General features: G+C 35.0%; 1 protein-coding gene across 4 annotated transcripts in view; it reads right to left on the reverse strand.

Annotated features, from left to right (window-relative positions):
* RNF145 (ring finger protein 145) overlaps window positions 1-21161 on the reverse strand; it is a gene marked incomplete at its 3' end in the record, with an annotated part of 71363 nt that overhangs the window by 10134 nt on the left and 40068 nt on the right. For 3 of the 4 annotated variants that reach the window (XM_082379886.1, XM_082379887.1, XM_082379888.1), the window contains 5 exons: window positions 18250-18341; window positions 10696-10931; window positions 8064-8239; window positions 4543-4683; window positions 1842-2024 (listed from right to left, as the gene is read on the reverse strand). In XM_082379886.1, coding sequence (XP_082236012.1) covers window positions 1842-2024; window positions 4543-4683; window positions 8064-8239; window positions 10696-10931; window positions 18250-18341 — 828 coding nt within the window. Of the gene's footprint in view, window positions 1-1841; window positions 2025-4542; window positions 4684-8059; window positions 8240-10695; window positions 10932-18249; window positions 18342-21161 lie in introns of those variants that run through there. The other variant, XM_082379889.1, reaches the window with a different exon arrangement.

The following is a 21161-nucleotide window of genomic DNA, read 5'->3' on the forward strand; positions in this document are numbered from 1 at the left end:
AAATAAACTTTAATTTATCTTTCTCAAATTGTCTGTCTGATTTCAATATGGATTTATACTGGTTTCAAAGAATGAGCAGGCGTAGGGGCATAGTCTTTCTGTTGTCTGAAAGTATTTGTTTAAAACAGGGATATCTGCTCCTTCAAAGTTTGGCAGAACTTTCCTATAACACCATCTGAGTCAGGATGTTTACCATTTGCTTCCATTTCTTTAACAGAACTATCCAAGCTTTTTACTTCTTAAGTCAGCTCTAATAAGTTTTATTTTTCTCACAACTTTCCCATTTCATTTGTTTAAAGAAGTACTGCCATTTAACTGTTGATTGTATTTTCTAATTACCATAGGCAGTGGTGGGAGAGAAGTAAGAACAGAACCCTAACTGTTCATTCCTATCTCATCCTGTCACAGCCAAGAGCCTCTCTTGCCTCAGGCCAATTAATGCTGCTACAGACACGAGTAACAACAGTGACACCAATCCAAAATAACCACTCCACACCAACACACAGGGCTTCTCAGTCTTGCTTCTTTCCCTCTAAATTTCCTCTGTATTTGATCTTGGAGGAAGAAGCCAGTAAAATGATGCTAGTTCAGCACCCTGGAAGGACCCAGAACTGAATTTACTGGTGCCTATGGCAGTGAAATTATGGTCTTATTTCTCTCTCTTTTCCAAACTTTCTATTGTATTATATCAGTCTTTTAATTGGTATAATTAATAATACTAAAGGATACTGCCAGATAGGACAAAATAGTAATTGTACTTAGGTCAAAACCCCAATTTAAGTGACTATTTAACTAAGTTCACCATTGAATTCAACATCTTAAATGCTTCTGCTGAGAAACCTTAAACCTAAAAACCAAATCTCAAATAAGTATAATGATTAAAATTATCTGAAACATATCCAAGAGCTTTGAGCTTATTTAAATTAAATTGACTCTTTCAGCCATTCTACGGTTTGACAAGTTTTCAGAATGTTTGGCAATATGGGATATGGGGATAGAAAGATAAATCTGATTAACTATAATTAAAATGTTAATTTCCTTACTTATAAAGCACCACCAAGGAAGCAATTAAATCGGGTATTTCAATAATCAATAATCAGAGTGTGTAGAAGGATGCCGGAAAAAAATAGTGGCACTGAGTTTTAAGCAATTCCTTATAGAAAATCCTTGTATAAATTACCATAAGCCTACCATTAGGTAGGTTACACTCCTACCATTCTTAGATATCCACTGAATTATACATATTCATATCATAGTATCTTAAAGAGCCAAATAATAATTTGACTTTTATTCCTTATGAAAATTTCTATAATATGAGATGAATATGAATCCAGCTGGTCCCATAAGGTATCAAGAATCCCCATTATAACCTCAGTTAGTTGCAAAACGCCATCAGATGAGACTTGTTATTCCATAAATGCCTATCTTTATGACTGTCTGACCACCTTTATTTTTCTCTCCTTCATTTGCCCTTTCTCTCAATGTTTCCTCTCCTTTAGCATTGCACAGAATAAAACTGTATATTATTTGTTATATTTACTGTACTGAATTTTATGCTCTACATTCTTAATTTAAAAACTGGATAAGTATAAAAAAGTACTACATTTCTCTGAAGAAGAAAAAGCTGATTTGTAATTACTTGGCCTTTAATGTGACTTTTATATACAGGAATGTTGAGAGAAAAAAAAAACAGAAAAGTCAAATACAAAAAATAAAAATGTAAACTTGTTAATAAGCTAATACCAATTATTCATCCACCTTGTCTCTAAACAATACCTAGATCTTCAGACAACAAATTATGTAAACAATATGACAAAAATTTCTTTTAGGAAGTTTCTTACTTGTCTCTAGATGCTCCCAGCGCCAAAACAATAGGATCTGCAATCTCTAACATAGACTGCAGGATAGAAGCTACAACAATGAAAAGGATAATACTGAGCAGGAATGCCCGGTGAACAACCTGCAGCTCTATCAGACCAGTCTGCACCGCCAGGATTAACAGCGTAACTCCTTCTGTCATGCCCCTAGAAAAGCACACGTTTTTGGAAAAACAAACAATAATCAGAATCACATTTAATTCTGAGGGAAAATAATTCAAAGGCTTAGACTGTTATTACATATTTGTGATCTATTCTGACTTCGACAAAAAAAACTTGATCAGAATATTAACATCAATGTAATAATATACAAGCATAATGTATCACTACATGTGCAAAACATAATAGCTATAATTTTAGCATACAGTGAGGAGAAAAAAGCAACTTCTCAGATAAATAAAAGTGCTCTAACCAGGCTTTGCTAACGAGTCAGACACTCCTACCATTCTTAGGTATCCACTGAATTATACATATTTACATCATGAGCTATATCCCGATTATAAAATAGAGAACCACAGGTGAATGTCTCTATAATCTTGGAGTAGGGAAGGTCTATTTAAGAAGACCATAAGAACCAGAGATGTAAACAAAAATACTTTTTTTGAAATTCAATTTCCATATGGAAAATATATACAAAGTCCTAAAACCTTTTTATCCTATTGACTTGAATTATAAAGAATCTCACAAATAAATGAGAAATGAGCAAAGGACAGGTACAGTTTTCAGATACACAAATTAGCAAATATTTCAAAGTTTGATGACCCAAGTACTGACAAGGAATGTAAAAAAATATGGGCAGACTAATATTGAGATATAAACCAGTAAAATGTTTCTGGAGAAGAATTGCTAATAAATTTAAAATGTACATACCCTTCAGTTCAATAATATTATTAGTAATTTACCCTATGGATGTACTACAAAAGTTAAGATATATAGATATAGATTTTTAAGATATATATATATATATATATATATATATATATACACACACACACACACACATAGATTTGAGAGATAAAGTAAACAATGGAACATGTTATGTGACATCATGGGGATACAATCAGTAAAATCCAGACTGAAAAACTAAGTAGGACAAACAATCTGATGTCTTCAACAAATAACATTAAAGGGAAAAAATACAGAGATAGCAGGGACCTAAATATTGAAAGAGACTTAAGAGGCATACCAGTCAACTACAATATGGGCATTATTTGGATCCTGAGTTGAGCAAACAAAATGTTTTTAAAAATTTAGACAGATAATTAGGGAAATATGAACACCAACTGGGTATTTGATGTCAAGGAATTCTTCTATCAGAAATGAATGCTCTATTGTAGTTACGGTTTTTTCCTAAAAGATTTAGAGGTAAAATAATATTATATCTGGGATTTGCTCCAAACAAATGCAGCTAGGGAGTGTTATGGGACAAGGTAGGTGGAATTGACAGGGGCACACAACACACAACACTGGCCATATTACTGGAGATGGGTGCCAGGTACATACATAGGGGTTCATTTTACTATTTTCTCAGCTTTCCTGGTTTAAAATTTTCCTAATTAAGGGTTTAAAAAGAGAGACATGAACAAAGACACTCATAGCAGCATTATTTTTAAATAGCAAAAAAAAAAAAGATACATTATTTTTGCAATACTATGCATTCATTGAAAAGAACGAGGTATATGTGTTGACATAAAAACAAAACAAAAAAACCTATCTAAACCATATTAAGTGACAAGATAAGGTACAGAACAATGTGTATAGTATGTGGAAAAGACTATATATACTTTTCCCTATAAGAAATGTTTTAAATTACCATCTATAGCTGTTACCTTTGGGGAGAGGAAATGGGAAGTAGGGGAAGAAAGTTATCATTTTCCATTTTGTGCTTTCTGAATGGTATGAATTCTGTGAACTTAAACATGAATTATTTTTCTGTCTTGTCCCCACTCCCTTTTTCCATTATAAAGGTGTTAGCTGGGACTGGCAGGAAAATTACAGAGCATAGGTTTCTTTTCTGTCATTAAAAAACTAATATACAACAAATTAAAATTTCCCCTCAATTTACAAGGTACTCAGCATCTACTAATTATGAAATATCCCATAAAAATTTAGATACTTTAAGAAGAGGTTACATAAATTTATATAAATGAAACCATTAAACCTCTATGTTAATTCAGATAACAGAAATCATGACAAGTTTTAGAAATAGTTTCCTAATACCTGATCTTAGTGATTTAATAACAACTGGAATAACTATTCTGCATCCTCATTAATGCATCCTTTGAAACTTCAATCAGTATCAAAATTATGTTCAAACATAAAAAAAAAATCTTTAAGAAAGTATCAAATTTAGAAATCTGATTTTAACAGAGCGACACAAATGTCAAATGGGAAAAAGCAAGCTATCCAAAAATTTCTTAAATAAATCTAGGAAAGGAAAGTGTCTAATATACATTGTTACGTACATACAATAAAAATACATCTTTTATACACAGAAATTTAGTTATTTTTTCATAGTATTTTAATCTAAATATTGCAACCATTCCAAAAAAAAAGTCCTCAAAATTCCATTTCCTCTAAGATTCATCAACAAAGAAATTCATCATTCCTTCTTCAAGTTACATAAGATTTAAATGCCTAGAGCTATTCAGGGTGAAGAACTTACCGATTCATGGCAGGATCATTCATGAAAGCTCGATAACCCTGCAAGTAAAACTTGCAGAGTGTCAGAACACCCAAGGCAACAAAAGAAACCGTGAAGACCAAACCCAAAAGTGAGTAAGGAGTGCTGCAGCATTCAGCAATACTAGAAAAAAAGGGGGGGAAATATTGACCGATAAAAATTGTTTATTTGGAATTGAAACATCTTAGGCCTTTAAATAACCACCAAGCTTGATCTGATCCTCAATGAAAACACCCAAAATTTGAGATGAGATCACCTAACCACTCTGTTAATAATTTAAATCCATTCTTATTATTATTCTAACCTCATTTTTCTAACTCTTTGGCAAATATTCAGCATATAGCACCAAATCTGAAACACAGTCTTTTTTATTTTTATTAACTATCAACTCCTTCAAAGGTAGTAAAACTCTGAAGGCTTAAATCTTGTTCAAACCTTAAGAAATATCTAATTAACATGCTGATAATATTCAAAAGAAACGTGTATAGTTGCCCATTGTTCTTCTGAAAGGTTCTGGCTGTTCAAATCGATCAGACTGTACTGCTAATGTGGTTCCTTGTCAAAACTCCTTCTCTGACCAAACTGCTATGGGGTAGGGCCTGTGCAGACTCTGCAGCCCCTGACTCCTCTCACTCCAACAGTGCCTTCCATGCTACTGGTGCTTTACATTTTAATTAATTTAGGCGTAGGTAAATGCAGGTTTTTTTCTGGGTTATTTCAAAAGCATGTCCAAGAATACAGCCCAAGACCATTTAAAAATAATTTTAATACCAATTTTTAATAAGGAGAACTGGACTTGCACTAAACCTTGGAAATACTTTCATATTTTATAGATACATTCAATACTTTTATTGAACATGTTTGAGCATAATTTAACAAGTATTTTGCAAATATATGTAATGTTATGTACCAATAATTTGGATTTAGCATTTACAAAGCAACTAATAAAAAACCGTTCAAAGCACAGTATCTTAAGTTTTGAAATTTCAGTGAAGAGTGTCTTGCATGGATGAGGAATTCATTCAGGCAAATCAGTATCTGCCCTTTACTATGTAGGTCCATGCCTCTGCTACACGGTTATCCTTCTTACACAACTGTTTTTAAGTTACTTTTTACGTGAAAACATCTAATTTTACGTAGACCACTGTGCATTATGATGTGGAAAAAAATGTTTGGTTTTCCATTAGGAGCCAAAATATCTACCAATCATGGTAGTTGACAGCTAATGAATAAATAATTTTATGGCATTCTTACAAGTCTAATTTCTGAAATGTTTGATATTTTTCTCAGAAAAATCATTATATAACATGTTTCAACAAATTGTCCGGTAATTTAAAAATATGAGAATCACGGCTAAAAATAACACTAAAAATTTTACTTCATTCCCATTGGAAAAGTCTGAAAGTTTTACTGAATGTCCATACAATTTCTCTATTCTTGTATCTATATTTAAAGAAATCTTTTTTACCCAAACAGTATGATTTAATTACATTTTCAAGAGGAGCACATTCTTTTTCTCTTACTTTAAAAAAGAGTGTGGTGCTATTTTTCAAGAGCATACTAAAGAAAACGAAAGGTTTCAACCTAGCTTTGGGGAAGTGAAAGAGGCTGGGAAATTTATAAAACTTTTCTTCCCATCTCTCCTCAATGAGACATTTTATTGATTTTAGTTTCTATTTCCTGGCTACAAAAAAACCCTTCTTTTTGTTTTTCAGTTTGTTTGCCGTGCTTTGTTGGTTTGTTTTAGTCAGGGTATCCTGGTAAACTTGTGATCCTCCTTTTTGAAAGTAAGTTGTTCTTTGGCAAGGCAACATACACACATAACCTGACTCACGAGAGCATCAAGAAGGACAAAGAACAATGCTTACAGAGATACAAATTAATGAAAGAACCACACAGGAACTTCTCTATAAAACACCAAATTAAAATATTCTTATATAGAGAAGGGGCAACCTATCCTATGTATGGAAAAGGAATAAAGAAGAAAATTATTTTGGCAAGATATCTAAGCCTCACCTAAAATCTCAGCATTATTTTCTTACTTTGTTAAGTCCAAATTCATTCATAGCTTACTGATTTGTTAAGCCTCTTACATTATACTATGCTTCATTTGATTGTGCTTCACAATGGATAATAATTTGGTTTAAAACATGACCAATCCCAGTCCCACACTTAGGTTATCCTAACCACAGAACTGTATATCTCTCTTTCTCTTTAAATTCAGTTACTTTTTGGACCATTTTAAAACTCTGCATAAAATCTCCATAATACTTACATAAAAACAAATAGCAGTGAAACAATGAATTGGCCATTAAAATATGTTTGATATCAGTTATTGCATGTTTATAAAAGCTACTTTTTAATTAAAAGTCTCAGAAAGTACAAAATCTGACTCAGTATCAATAAGTTTATTTTACTTACTTGTCAAAATAGGTATTGCCCCATGACATTTTTATTGCTGTTTAACTTTGTAACATTTTCAATCTTAACAAGTAACATGCTCCTTAAAGAGAGTAAATTTGTCTTAAACTTCTCCTCCCCTACACCACTTAGTGCACAACACTCCATCATTTTGGATGGCTGGGAAACAACAGCTCTACTAACTAAAACTCTGAAGTTGTATTCGCCTGTACTTACTTCCCAGGAGGAGAGTTTCTTTCTTGCCTTTTAAAGTGACAATGAGCCAGGGAATGAAGATGTAGACCCATTTGCTAGATTCTGAGGGCTTGAGATGGAAACTTGGAATTTAACAGTGACAAATGTCTAGATAAGCTCGCAACAAAGATAATGAGGTGGAAAAAGGACTCTAATGACTTAAGATTTTTTTTTAATAATTTACTTTAGAAACCAAGTCTTAGAATTCCTTTAGGTTAAATAGTAAAATACTATGATATACTCATTTTACCATTATTTGACTCTATCTTAATACGGAAGCAAAACATTGAAAATAACAGGGCATAGTGAAAGTATATAGGTAAGTCATAGGATTTGGACTCAGATGGAGTTTGAGTGTCAGCACCCCTTCTGTTGGCACTGGCACCTGGGCAAGTTACTCTTGGTACAGTTTCCTTAGCTCTGAAATGCTAATGATAATAAAGGCACCTTTCTTGCAGGGCTGCTATAAAAGTAAGTATGAAGAAGTGTTTATTAGTGTGGCTGGCACATATTAAATACTCAATTAAAGTGACAGTTTTTAGTAACATATTTCTTTTCCAGTAGTTTAACTTGAAATTGAAAAAACATTTTTACAATTTGCTACATACCTTTCCACAAATCATTTGCTGTACTACAGTCTACAGTGCAGCCAAATATACCACCATTATTATATTAGCACCTCCCTACATTGCCAGACCTAGGCATCCACTGAGTGAAAATCCTATTTTAATTGAATATGAAGCACTATAAAAAGACTGACAAAAGTTAATTTGAAAAACTTACTATTCCTAGATCAAAGTTTTCTCTTCCTAAGGTTATATATAGTATCGTATACTCTTATTAATTACCTTGTGAGGAAAAGGAAAAGAAGCCTCTCTCGTGATGCAGGCTGATCTCGAGTACTGAAATAGGAGTAAATCTGAAGAGCAAATAAGACGAGCCAGAAAACCATGAACAGTACAGGGACTACCAGCTGATTCCACAGGGACATCCCCAAGGCTAGAAGGCCATATACCTCCACTACCTGAGTAAGAAAATACGACTTTAGGAAAACACCTTGTATCACTTCAATAAACACATTTAAACACAAAAGAGTTTAACCTAAAGTACTTAAAGAGAAAAACTGAGTAGCTTTTCTTTTCTTGCAAGATTATTTCAACTCAATTCCTTCAAAGTTAGCTCTATACATACAAGTAGGAATTAGCATGTCTTTGTTAATTTTCTGATTTTGCATTATTATTAACAGTTGACACACATTCATCAAATGGCAACAGTAAACTGCCCTAACAGTTCAGGGATAATGTCAAAATAAAGTCACAGTCAGAGTAAAACTACATCAAGGGAGTTTGAGGAGCCTTGGTAAACTTACTCATGTCTAACAGGACTAGCATGAACGATGCAATACTGCTTGAGGGGCTAGGAGGAAGGGAAATATAAAAGAATTTTCCAGAGTTTATTCAGGAAGGTCATAGATGAGAAGTAGTTTGATGGAAGACAGAATAATCACTGGAGAAGTTTATTATGGAGCAAAGACAGGAAGTCTTTTCCCCCAGACAAATCAATTCCCCTTGCTCCTACTGTGTATTTATCAAGCAACATTTCTCAAATGATTTGGTTTGCCAAGTGCATTAACACCAGGAAAAAAGGTACACCTAAAAAAATTTATTAAACTACTATAAGTCAATAAATTAGCTGTCTAGTTTATAAAACAATTTCTTATGAGACTGATTAGGAGGAATTAATTCTCATAATCTGATTCAGCCTAAGAGTATAGCCGTAACCAAGTTTCTGGAGTTACTAAGCCAGGGACCGGATCCTGGCAACACAACAGGGTTTTGCCAAGTAGGTTACAAACTCTAACCTAAGCAGCCAATTGGTCTTGCCGGAATGCTCGGTGTGACACCAGAATGTTTCAAAAACTATAAAGACCTTAAATGAAAATACACTGACTTGTAGGTTATTCTAAATTTACATTTTTTCATCTGTAAATCAAATATTTTTTCTAAAACTGAGTCATGATTAACCCCTATTTTTTCCCAACTAGAAAATACTGAAAGAAAAAGGAAATTGTCCAGCTAGCTGCAAAATTATTATTAGCAGCAAACTAATCACTGAGAGGTAGAGTACTTTTCCTCCTTTCCATTCAAGGAAAAGACCACTAAAATACCTGACAGTGTCCATCTCTTGTCTATCCAATTCTTTCCAGGTCACGAATTTCATAACCTATACTTTATTTTCAACTGCAACACCTTGTGCTACAAGAACCTTACGGCAAGCGAGAAGGTAAACATGACACTGAAAAACGGAGGCTTTGTCCTTACAGTGACTAAATAAACAGTATCCAAGTAATATTTACTGAATATCTACCGCTTCTTACAAACCAGGGTAGTTCCACAAGATTGAATTCAAATAAAAAATACATAAATTCGTCATTCTGACTCTGAATACAACAACCCTTCCCCATGAAGAAACTGTTCAATCAGAGTATGAAAATAACTTCATCTTCTTCGGAAGATCTACTTTCAAGAAAGTTGCTCAAGTTAATCATTACGTAAGATGAAGAAATCAGTAGAATCAGGGTAAGGCCAAGAGCTTAGGTAATTTTTCTGGGAAATCTGCCCCTGGGGCCACAACAATAACAACAAGGAAAGGATTCATTTAGTAGTATCAGTTTGACCAATCTGAAAGCTTCCTGTACCTTACGGTCATGCACACAGTAAAGAGCTAGGAAAGAATGCCCATTTTAATTCTCTCTTTATACCAATGTCAGTTTTAAGACCTATTTTATATACTGAAATTCACTGATTAAATCAAATAGAACTATTTATCTGCTGAATACCTACTGTTTGTGTCTGGAAATAATCTGTTTGAGAGCAAAGGCTGATAAAAGTAGGAGAAACAGAAGCACGTTATGTTGGCAAAATCAGTCCAAGCACCACATCTAAATGAAATCTGTCATACCATACCAGAACTATTTAACTTCTCAGTCTATTAAACAAACGTAAGGAAAAAACTGTACTCACAGGACTATAATCAGGAAAAAAACAGGATTTGACCTCTAGGTATTCAATTCTACATCATTCTTGTCTTTGTTATCGTAGTTAACACTGAATATCATCTACCTGGCACTGAACTCATTCAAATCTCATGGCTACCCTATGCGTTAAGTACAACAGTTATTATTAGCTCCATTTTACAGATGAGTAAACTTAAGTGAGTAACCCCAGGTTACACAGCTGGTAAACAGCAGCATCAGAGTGAGATCCCAGACCATCTGCTTCCGGAGAAGCACTTACCTCACTTTACTGCCTCTCAATAGAACTTAATAAAGAATCTCAGATGCTCCTAATTAGGTTGAAAATAGTTACTGTTTTGAAACTGTCAAACATAATGTTACCATGACCATGACTGTGAAATAAAAGTGAACTAAATCTTTAATATACTTAATATTTATGTAGAATTTTATCTACACAGTCTTACCTGAACCAACTCTCTGTATGCAGACTTGGCAAGGTTATAAGGTACTAGAAGGTTAGACCCAAGAAAATAAAGAACTTCCAATCCAGTAAAAATCATAGCAAATTTGTTGATGATAACAATTGTCTCCAGAGGAACAAGGCAGAGGCGTGCTAGAAGAGGAAGCATGTGAGCTGAAAAGAGCCAAATCTGCTTCGTTTTCATGACACAGGAGCATAAAGTACACACCACCAACTGACCTAAAAGGGGGGGGGGGGGGAGAACGTATTTAATTTTGAGATTTGGTATCCACAAAATAAAAACAAGACACTGTTAATAAGGATGATGACACAGCTTTTGAAGGAGTTTAGTTAGGATCTCTTAGATAATATTTTAAATCAAATTTTAATTTCATCTGACCAAAATTACATATTCACATGTTCTGTGAATTTTGAGCACCCATTCCCTAGGATTGACTTAAAAAAAACAGCACAAATATCCACTGGTCTTTATCACATTCCAGGTGGCATATATAATATGGCAATTTTTTTAAATGTCTCACTCAAACAATAATTCAGCTACAACTAAATATATTTAGCTCCTTTTACAAAGGCCCTCAATATTTAACTGTTCTCGTCTAGAGGTAAAAGTATAAAACCCAAGAGATATAGTTACTTGTCCAAGATCATGCTGTGACAAGATTTATTCTGAGGTTTTCAATCTTTAATTGCTTCTACAGGACCGTGCAAGCCTTCCCAAATGACTCAGTAATGAGAAGTTAAAACTGAAAAGTTTAAACAACAAATTCTTCTCACAGAGGATTATGCATGATTATAGAAAAGTTAGGAAATACAGGGAAGTAAAAAGGAAAAAGAAGCCTCAATCTCCTACAATCCTGTCACCCAAAGGTAGCACTGTTAATGTCGTGTTCATTAAATAAGGTATTGCACATAAAGCCTTAGCATTTTATCTGAAACCTAGGCAGTGCTCAAAGTTATTCATGTTGTTACCTTTTCAGATTTATTCTATGCATGTGAATATACACAAATGTTTTATATAAAGGAGATTATAGCATACACACAATCAGCTTTTTTCATTTAATACATTATGCATATATCTCTCAAATAAATAAATAAGTAAATAAAGCCTTTTGTTGTTTTTTTAGTTAAAAAACTGAATGCATATGACAATATTAGCATTTGGCTATTTTCAAATATTTCATAATTATAAAATGCTTTGTTATGAATAAGCTTGTACATTTACATCACTGTATAAACTACTTGGAGCACATTTCCTAATATTTTCTTAGCCTAAATTCCTATAAGTGGGATTACTGAGTCAGAAGAAACATTTTTTAAGGCTTTTGACACATACTGTCAATTGCCCTACAGAAACAAAACACACAGTGTACAGGGTGCCCATTTTCCCACCTACCTGTCAACAGTGAAAGTAATTTAAGAAAGGGAAGGGCAAGGAATATTTTCTAAGTTTTTGTTAAATTTGTATTTTGTCATTTACCAGTAGCACTGAACATTACCAATAAATAATGGGTTGGCCAAAAAGTTCGTTCGAGTTTTTCTGCAAGATGTTACGGAAAAACCCGAACGAACTTTTTGGCCAATCAATATGTAAAAGCATTTGCAATTACTTGGCAAAACGTTTGTTCACATTCTTTGTCTATTCTTTTACTAGGATATGTAGCCTTCTGTTGTTTGATCAAGATATTAACCTCCTTTATCATATGATTGTATTTTACCAATCTGTCATTTGAGTATTTTAATAACTTTTTTCTCTCATAGTATAAAAGTTTTTATTATAAAGAGTCAAACCTATCAATCTTTTCCTTAATGGTTTCTACTTCTGGTGCCATGGTTAATTATATGGCTCCCCCTACTCAAGATTATACATGTAATCACATATATTTTCTTTAATTTAAAAATTAATATATATGGAAATTATTTTAGAATAAGGTAAAAAGTAAAGATCTATGTTTGTTTTTCCAGATGTGTAGTCAGTTGTCTCAAAACTAGCTATTGGAATCATCCAATTCTTTTCTCATTAATTTGAAATGCCACTTTGGTATACTTCAAAATCTTCTGTATATTTTGTGTCTGTGTCGGAACTTGCTATTTTTTTTCAGTGCTCTACTCTGATGACAGTGCCCAGTATTCCTTTTCACTGACTGGACAAGTCTCCTCTTATTGCTCCTCTCAGAATTTCTTAGAAATTCTTGAACATGTCATCTTCCAAATTAATTTAAGAATCAGTCAAATTCTTTTCCTTCTTGCCAATGAAAAGCAAAACAATATTTTTAGATTCTAATTTGTGTTCTATCCATATTATTGTTAGAAGAATTCAAAAACGGCAACTATTTTTATACAAAGCTGAAAATTTATTAACAATTTACTACACTGTATGTAACATATGTGGTATTTTTTCCCACAAAGTACTAATTTTAGCTTTTGAAGAACTGATATTCAAATCATATGAAAAACATTCATAAAGGCATTAAGAAAGAGAAAAACACCTAATAATAAAGAAAATTGAGGCAGATCCCCCCGCCTTGCTCTCACCCTCTGCAGTGTACTCAATAGATCTCGCTTTTTACCCTCACTTCTGGCTTGGTAAATTCTTTTACCACCCACACTGCCAGCCCCATCACCGCACTCCACAGCATTTTGGTGGCCCATACAGGGAATGCCTCTCTCTCCTCTCTCTGCCTTTTCTAATCAGTCTTCCGATAGTAATGATCGACCTAATGACTTGGGGCAACTGAAGGTCCCCGTCCAGGGTTATTGCTCAGCGGGACCCAAGGCCTCCGGACGGGCTCCAACTCACTGTCACCCCAAGGCCTACGTTCTGGAAAGTCTTCTCTCCTCTTCAACACTGCCGATGGTCTAAGGTCCCTGGAGACCAGGGATTGCACATCCTGACTCTCTGGCGGACCTAAAGCCCAGTCCCATATCGACTGACTGTCCCTGCCCGATGGGGTGGCAGTGTCCTTTGGGCCTAGCCTTGGGACTCCTCACTTCTAACACCTGGTGCATTCGGCAGCGGCAGCTCGTCTGTGGCAAATCCAGGCACACTGTGAGATCCTCTTTTCTCTTTCCATCCTGATCCACCAACGTCACCAAGTACTTCAAACAAGTTGCTACAAAACCGACTTCATTCCATCAAGCTACAAATGGTGACAAGACAAGGATTCCAACCTCTAGAATCAATACAGTTGACTACTCTCAAACAGGCCTCCCAAAATTTCTATTCACACAGAATCCCACAGCCCCATAGCCGACCAGCGAAGCCAACTGGGACCCAATGTCGCCCCTTCTCAGCAGGAAGTAGCCCAAGATGATGTCGTTGCCCAGATGTCAATGATTTGACTCTGCTGATCTGACAGGGGGGAAATGTAGAGCTTAACAAAAGAACAGCCATCTTAGGCTGGGGCAGTCCTTTTAAGATAAGACAAATGCACTCTCCCCCCAACAGAAATTACCAGCAGTCACAAGCAGTTGGCATTCCAGGCAGATAGAGCTATGACACACTGAGCCCTAACCACCAAACGGGTGGAACACTAACCCAAGGGTGACCAGAGCGGGCCATAAAAGAAGCCCAGTTTCCTTCCCCCAGCGCAGACCCCCTCTTGGTCTCCCCCGCTGCTCCCCTGCAGTGTACTCAATAAATCTTGCTTTCTACCCTCAGAAAAAAAAAAAGAAAGAAAGAAATAGAAAAAGAAAACTGAGAAGAGAGGCCACCTAGTAAGATAAGTCAACAAAATCTTAGGGGCTAGAAAACAACCATCAGGCCACTACTCTTTCCCCACCCTGAGAAGAAGACTGAATTTTGCTCTCCGGAAAGGCTGAAATAGGCTCCTGGGCACCGTGCACAGCTCAGGGCAGAGGTGAGGTGCAGTGCCCAAATGAAAAACGGAGATTAAAATAAAAGTCTGCACCCAGAAAGATGAGATCGCTCTAGATCTCCAAACACTGCTGCCATGTTTATTGCCACCCAGCTCTTGTCACTGACACTTGCCTCCCCTACAGGAGATAGAAAGATTCTTCTTTGGGGAAACTGACCCAAGTCCAAGTGAAAAGACCTACAAATACGCACACTTAGGGGTCTCCCCAAAAACAGCCAGTCCCACTTGACACCAAATGTGAAACATACCCGTTGGTAAGCCTTAAAGAGATTCCAATCGACAACTTAATAACTCACTTTAATACAAATGATCGCACAAGGATATTTAAGTAACACTTACAGTTTATCAGCCTCATATGGGGTCTAGGCATCAGTATTTATAATTTTTTATGTAATATAACCAGGTGATTCTAATCCAGGCTTAAGAAATACTGCTGTCCCAGGTAAGGCAAAGACCAAAACAAATGGAGAGAACGCAAGTAACAAAAGAAAGCTTCAAAGTAAATAATATATCTAAGAAATTTAAAAGACTGTCACAATAAAAAGAAAACAAACTCCAGGATATTAAAATATATAACAACAAAAGGGTTGTAAGATAAAGTTGGGAAATCTCAGAAAGTAAAACAAAAGACAAAGAGAGAGACAGAGAGAGAGAAAAAGGAAAATGGAACAGTAAGAAAATTAGGGGCTCAATGTGGGAGGAACCTTATCCAATTAAGAGAATTTCCAGAAAGGGACAAAAGAGAAAACAGCAGGGAAAAGTTACGGTGAGTTGAAAGGAGAGAGGCCTCTGGGGAATGATACCTGAGAGTAGAGAGGAGTGGTACAGGAGAAAGCCAATTTTCATCATAAAATTGTGGTATTTCTTGACTTTTAAAAGTAAGTATATTTCTTTGATTAAAAAATTAGCTAAAACTCTGAAAGAAATAAAATACTCAGAGGAAATGCTTTAATATTAGGAATGATTAGGAATTTTCATTCTGGTATGTCTTACTTTCACTATACTCATAGCTATGATATTTAAATTTCCTTGTTCAAGTTCTCAGAGCTTTCTGAGAATCTGCTGCCTGTGTTATAATCATCAGTTTGGCTCAAATAAAATTCTCTTTTTTCTTCTTAAAAAAAAAAAAAAAATTTTTCCTTGTTCAGCATGATGTAAACTTCCTTTAAGCTCTGAAAATTCCCATAAGTCTAGGACAGCACATTCGGTGTTCAGCTCTGGGGTTACAGGCTTCATTTATCTTCTTTCACAGAAGAGTATGACTCATATGCTGTGATTCTCTTTAAGAGAAGACTACTCCTCTTATTTAGGTGAAAGAAGGAAGGAGTCATACTGTTAGTGGAAATCTTTCCTATAGCTCCAGAAGAACAGGAAGTTGTTTAACTTGACATGCCTATTTCAACTGACAGTTCTGAATAAATCAAAATCACAATGTACTCTTTGGATTTCAGGATTCCACTGTAAGAACTATCTCTAAGAAGTCTGTAATCCTAAGAAATGATGGCATATTCAAATTACTTAATTTTTCATTAAAAGTTCATTAGTGAAATGGAAGAAAAGGAGTAGAAAGTTACTTTAAAATCAAAGTCTAAAGAAAATTGCTACTTAATAGTTTATGGATTTTGTTTTATTTCCAATTAATTGAATCTTAGTTGAGTAAACACACTATCATTGATAAGAAAAATTTAAGGAAATATACAGATTTATACTAAATTGTGTCCATTATAGAATAAAAGAGAACACTTTATGAGTTTTCTAACCTAGCAAATATTTTCATACTTGGATGTTACCACTACTGAATATACCAATTCATGGGAAACAGCCATAAAGCAACATTATTTTTGTGTCCTACTGTTTTAAAAGCCACTCTGTGAACTGAGTGTTCTCCTACCCCTAAGGCAAGTCCCATACCTTTTCTAATCTAGCACAGGTTACACAATCTAATCTAATCTAATCTAACCTCAATCTAATAACAAACAAAACTTTGAAACTGATTTAAAGTTGAGAGTTTTCCTTTATTACAGCTGAGGCCTCCTATGGCATCACAGAAAACCTGCAATTGTGACAGGGAGTAGAGAGGTTAAGGCAAGCTTCTTCCTCTTTCTCTGCCAGCACAGTCTCACTCTTTTCCTGACTTACTCACGACTGAAGCAGGCAGGGAAGGAGAGGGAGGGAAGTAGAAAATTCTTACTGAACTATGTTCTTACAATGGTATGGTATTGGTGCTCCCTGCAGTTGGCGTATTTAAAATGGATCTCCTTTCTCCTGGGCACTTTTAAGGATTCTTCTGATTGTTCCCATCACTGTGGATCTCTCACCTGCAGTACCCTTGATGCTTGTTATGTACCCTCCTCTGGCTGTTTTTGGTTCTTTCCTCAGCTCCTTGGAATCTAGAAGTTCAATCCCTGTTGGAGTCTTCTCATCTTTATAAGGGCCCTCTTGGGAGGACCTAAGAAAATTCCACTGACTCTTGGGGCCCTCATCTAGTCTATAGTAAACTAACATCGTTTGCCTACACAGATTAGATGATACAGGAGAACCTCGCAAGACATTTTCACTCCACAGTCAGAAACTCAACAGCCAGCCAGCCAGCCCAGTGCTGGCCTTTATATCAGACTAGAATTATAATACAAACCATATATATAATATTTAATATTCTGGTAGCATCATTTTATAAAGGTTAAAAAAAAAAAAAAGTAAAATTAATTAATAATATATTTTATTTAACCTAATATATCCCAAATATTATCACATAGACATTCAATCTATATTAAAAAATTAACAAGACATTCTACATCATTTTTGTACTACGTTTGAGAAATTGGGTGTGTTTTACACTACAGTATATTTTAATTTGGACTAGTCACATTTCAAGGGCTCACAAGCCACATGTGGCTTGTTTTGGATGGTGTAGCTTTAGATATTGCAGGCCTAGGTTGGATACCAGTCTGTAGTATCCCCCCTAAGCCACAAAAAAATATGTGTCTCCAAATGGTCTACCACTAAATTCTCTAAATGAGAAGGGCCCGGCAAGTATTTTAGAGAAAACAGCTCCCTAAAGAAATCCTCCTTCAAATCCCAACATTCAACCTCTTAACACCCTCTACATGGGTGAATTTAAGAATCACATACTGGTTTTCTCTCACTTTCTTTTTTGCAACTTTGGCATGGTAGGGTCTAGTATTTCACTTTGGACTGTATCTATATTGTTTTGGGGTCCCAGCCAACACTTCTATTTTAAGCATTCTGCTACCTGAATATTTCAATCATGTCTCAAGTTCTTGATGTTTCTGGCACTTTATTTTTGACTATAGGATAATGGCTTTCAACAACAGTAAACAATATTAAGACATTACATATTTCATTTTAATCTTACAAAGTAATTATTAGCTTTATTTTACAATTAATCTTCCCAAATACTTACATTACCCTTAAAAAAACACAAGGAACTACAGGCTATATGTGATCATAAACATGTAAAATAAGAAACACCTATGTATGAAAGAAAAAGACTAACATTTAACAATGGCTATGTTTTGAAAGTCGTCATGAATAACTTTGAGTTTTCCAATTTTTTGTATTAAGTATGAACCAATTTTAGAAGATAGTAATTAAGATTGGTTGGTTCCTACGTACACTTTTAATTCTTTTATAATACTTACCTATTAAGGCTGTGGTAAACCGATTCATGGAGAGAGGTTCTAAATACATTGGTCCTTCATAGGCGGACTCCAGTTCACTCCTAACGTAGTCCCTAAATAAGTAAAATGATAAGAATGCATTAGATACATTCCAAGCACATATGGGAGACAGAAGTTGCTACAGCAAAGCATTCTTATAAAAAGCATATTATGTTAATAACACCTCTCTCCACATCTATACTAAGGAAAAATTTAGGTACAAAAAATTATAGAGGGATGGGCTTCATCTCCTTCGTCCATGCACTGGAAACAGAATTTACTGAAACTGAATTTTACTATGCAGAGAAGCAGCCAAAGCTCCACTTTGTGGGATTTTCTTTCTTCCCACGACCTTATTAAATAATTTATGCCCAGGAAAAAGCCAGTTGAGATGCCATCTCTCAACCCTACTACTTAACTGATAACACCTAATACTATTACATTGAATTTCCCCTCTTTTGACTAGCTTCCAACATCCCTCCCATCTTCTTTTCCCCAAAGTTTGTCCCAAGTTATACTTAATTAGTTACAGGTAAAATCACAAACTAGCTAGCAAACTAGCTTGTAGCAGAACAGTCCTTAAAAACTGTCACTTTCAAGTCTACAGGGAATCTATAATTAGAATTATAATATTTAGTAGGCTACAAACTTATTTTGAGATATATTTTAAATCAAATCAAATATTCCTTTTAAAACTTAATTCATTTAACATTGATCACTGAGAAATAACAAGATTTAAGTAGTGGCCAAAGAGCCTTTACACTCTGAGAAAACAGAACTTTTAGGGCAGAGGAGGGAAGCACAAAAAGGGAGAATTTAATTTATTATCAATAAGTTCAGTGGTAATAGTAGAACATGGTTGTCTTAAGTTCTTCTGACATCAAAGTAGGAAAGTTTGTGTTAAAAAAATTCTCCTTTTCTTCACCTGCTGAATGCTTTATTCACTGTACTTTAATACAGTTTTAATGTTTCAAGTATTTCTGAAAAACTCAGATGGCTGTATTTACTTTTTCCATGAAATTACTTCCTATTAGGCAATCAAGTTGAATTCCTTTAGCATAACATAGCCAAACAAGAAATGACCCTTACATAATTAGCAAGGAGAGTATTGCCAAAAATGAACATTAAAAACTAAAATAAAAATTTAAAGCAGTTTTGGGAACAATTATAAAAACCAATGAATGACTAAGCTTCTTGGGTGATTTAGCAATTCTCCTCTATAACTCTAGGAGGATTATTTTTAACAAATAACATATTAATAGTCTCTTTCTAGTAAAGAGAAAGCCAAATTCTCAAGGGGAATGATTCTAATGCAGTGGCTGTCAACCAGGGGTGATTTTGCCCCTGACGGGATAGTCCACAATGTCTGGAGACATTTTTAGTTGTCACAACTTGGAAGGGTGGAGGGGTGCTACTGGCACCTAAGCCAAGATGTTGCTAAAATATTCTACAGTGCACAGAACAGCCCCCACAACAAAGAATTACCCACTGCAGAAGGTCAGTGGTTGAAATCCTGTTTTAATGTAGAGAGACACTAACGCTACACGTGCAAATTATATATAAATATCTGATTACTAGAGTAGTATAGGTAACCGTCAATGTAATTATTATATTTTATATAGCTTTAAGATAGAAAGCTAAAGAATTAAGAGAATTATGAAGTTTAAAATAAAATAGACACATAACTACCATTTACGTTTACGAAGTCTTTGAAAATGCTATTAAAGAAATAAATTTATATTTAAAAGATATGTAGCTCTGAGTCCCAGTACTACCTAGGCCTTTAAAGCCAAATAATTTCTTTTTGGCCATAGCACATCCCTCTCAAATAGATCCAGTTTAAAAAGAGGCCACGTGGGACTTCCCTGGCGGTCCAGTGGTTAAGACTTTGCCTTCCAATGCAGGGGGTGCGGGTGTGATCCTGGGTCAGAGAGCTAAGATCCCACATTCCTAGCGGCTGAAGGACCAAAACATAAAACAGAAGCAGTATTGTAACAAATCCAATAAAGACTTTAAAAAAATTAAATTAAAAAATAAAAAATAAATAAAAAGAGGGCAGGGACAACCCATAAAGACAAAAGGCAGGTTGGTGTTTGCCAGGGGATGGGGGGAGGGGGAATGGAAACAACTATTTAAGGGTAGCAGGTTTTATTCTGGGGTGATGAAAATGGAATTAGATAATGGTGACGGTTACACAACATTATGAACGTACTATATGAACTGTTCGCTTTAAAAGGTTAATTTTTGTTACGTGAATTTCACCTCAATAAAAAAGGGGGGCCTACAAGAGCACTATCTCCAAGGGGAAAAGCCAAAAGATGGACCAAAAGGACCTCAGTCCCAGGAGCTCTCTCACAGAGAGGGGCGAGGGGAGGAGATGACAGAGTTGGGTTCCCTGTCTTATTTTCTCTCACATGTTTGCTTTTGTCATCGTATTACTGATGTTTCATAATAAACTCAGGAAACTCAACATTATCAAGAATTTCTTACTGCTGAGACATTTGTTAATTGTTTTGTATTATTTCCTAGCCTACTTTAGTTTACCCTCTTTTTAAAAGCCTCTTTGTTTTTCTTTAGTCCCTTACCTTAAATTCTAATTTCACATAACAAAACTTCTAAGGAAAATTAATATTTTCTATACTTTTTTATCCTAACTCAAAAAGAATCTGCTGTATACCTATGTTGCTAGCACACTGCTAGGCCCTGAAAATACTGCAGTAGACAAGAAAGACACACTTGCTGTTAGGATGAAGCTTACAAACCAGGAGAGGAGACATACATTAAACAAATACTTAGGCTAACAATTAGTAAATTACAATTGTGTCAAATGCTGTAAGAAAAAAATATAAGAAGCCAGACGGCTGGGAGGCGGAAACGGGAGGGACACAGGGACG

Source organism: Balaenoptera borealis (assembly GCF_965194805.1).
Source record: "Balaenoptera borealis genome assembly, chromosome: 2".
In the NCBI taxonomy this organism is placed as follows: Eukaryota; Metazoa; Chordata; class Mammalia; order Artiodactyla; family Balaenopteridae; genus Balaenoptera; species Balaenoptera borealis.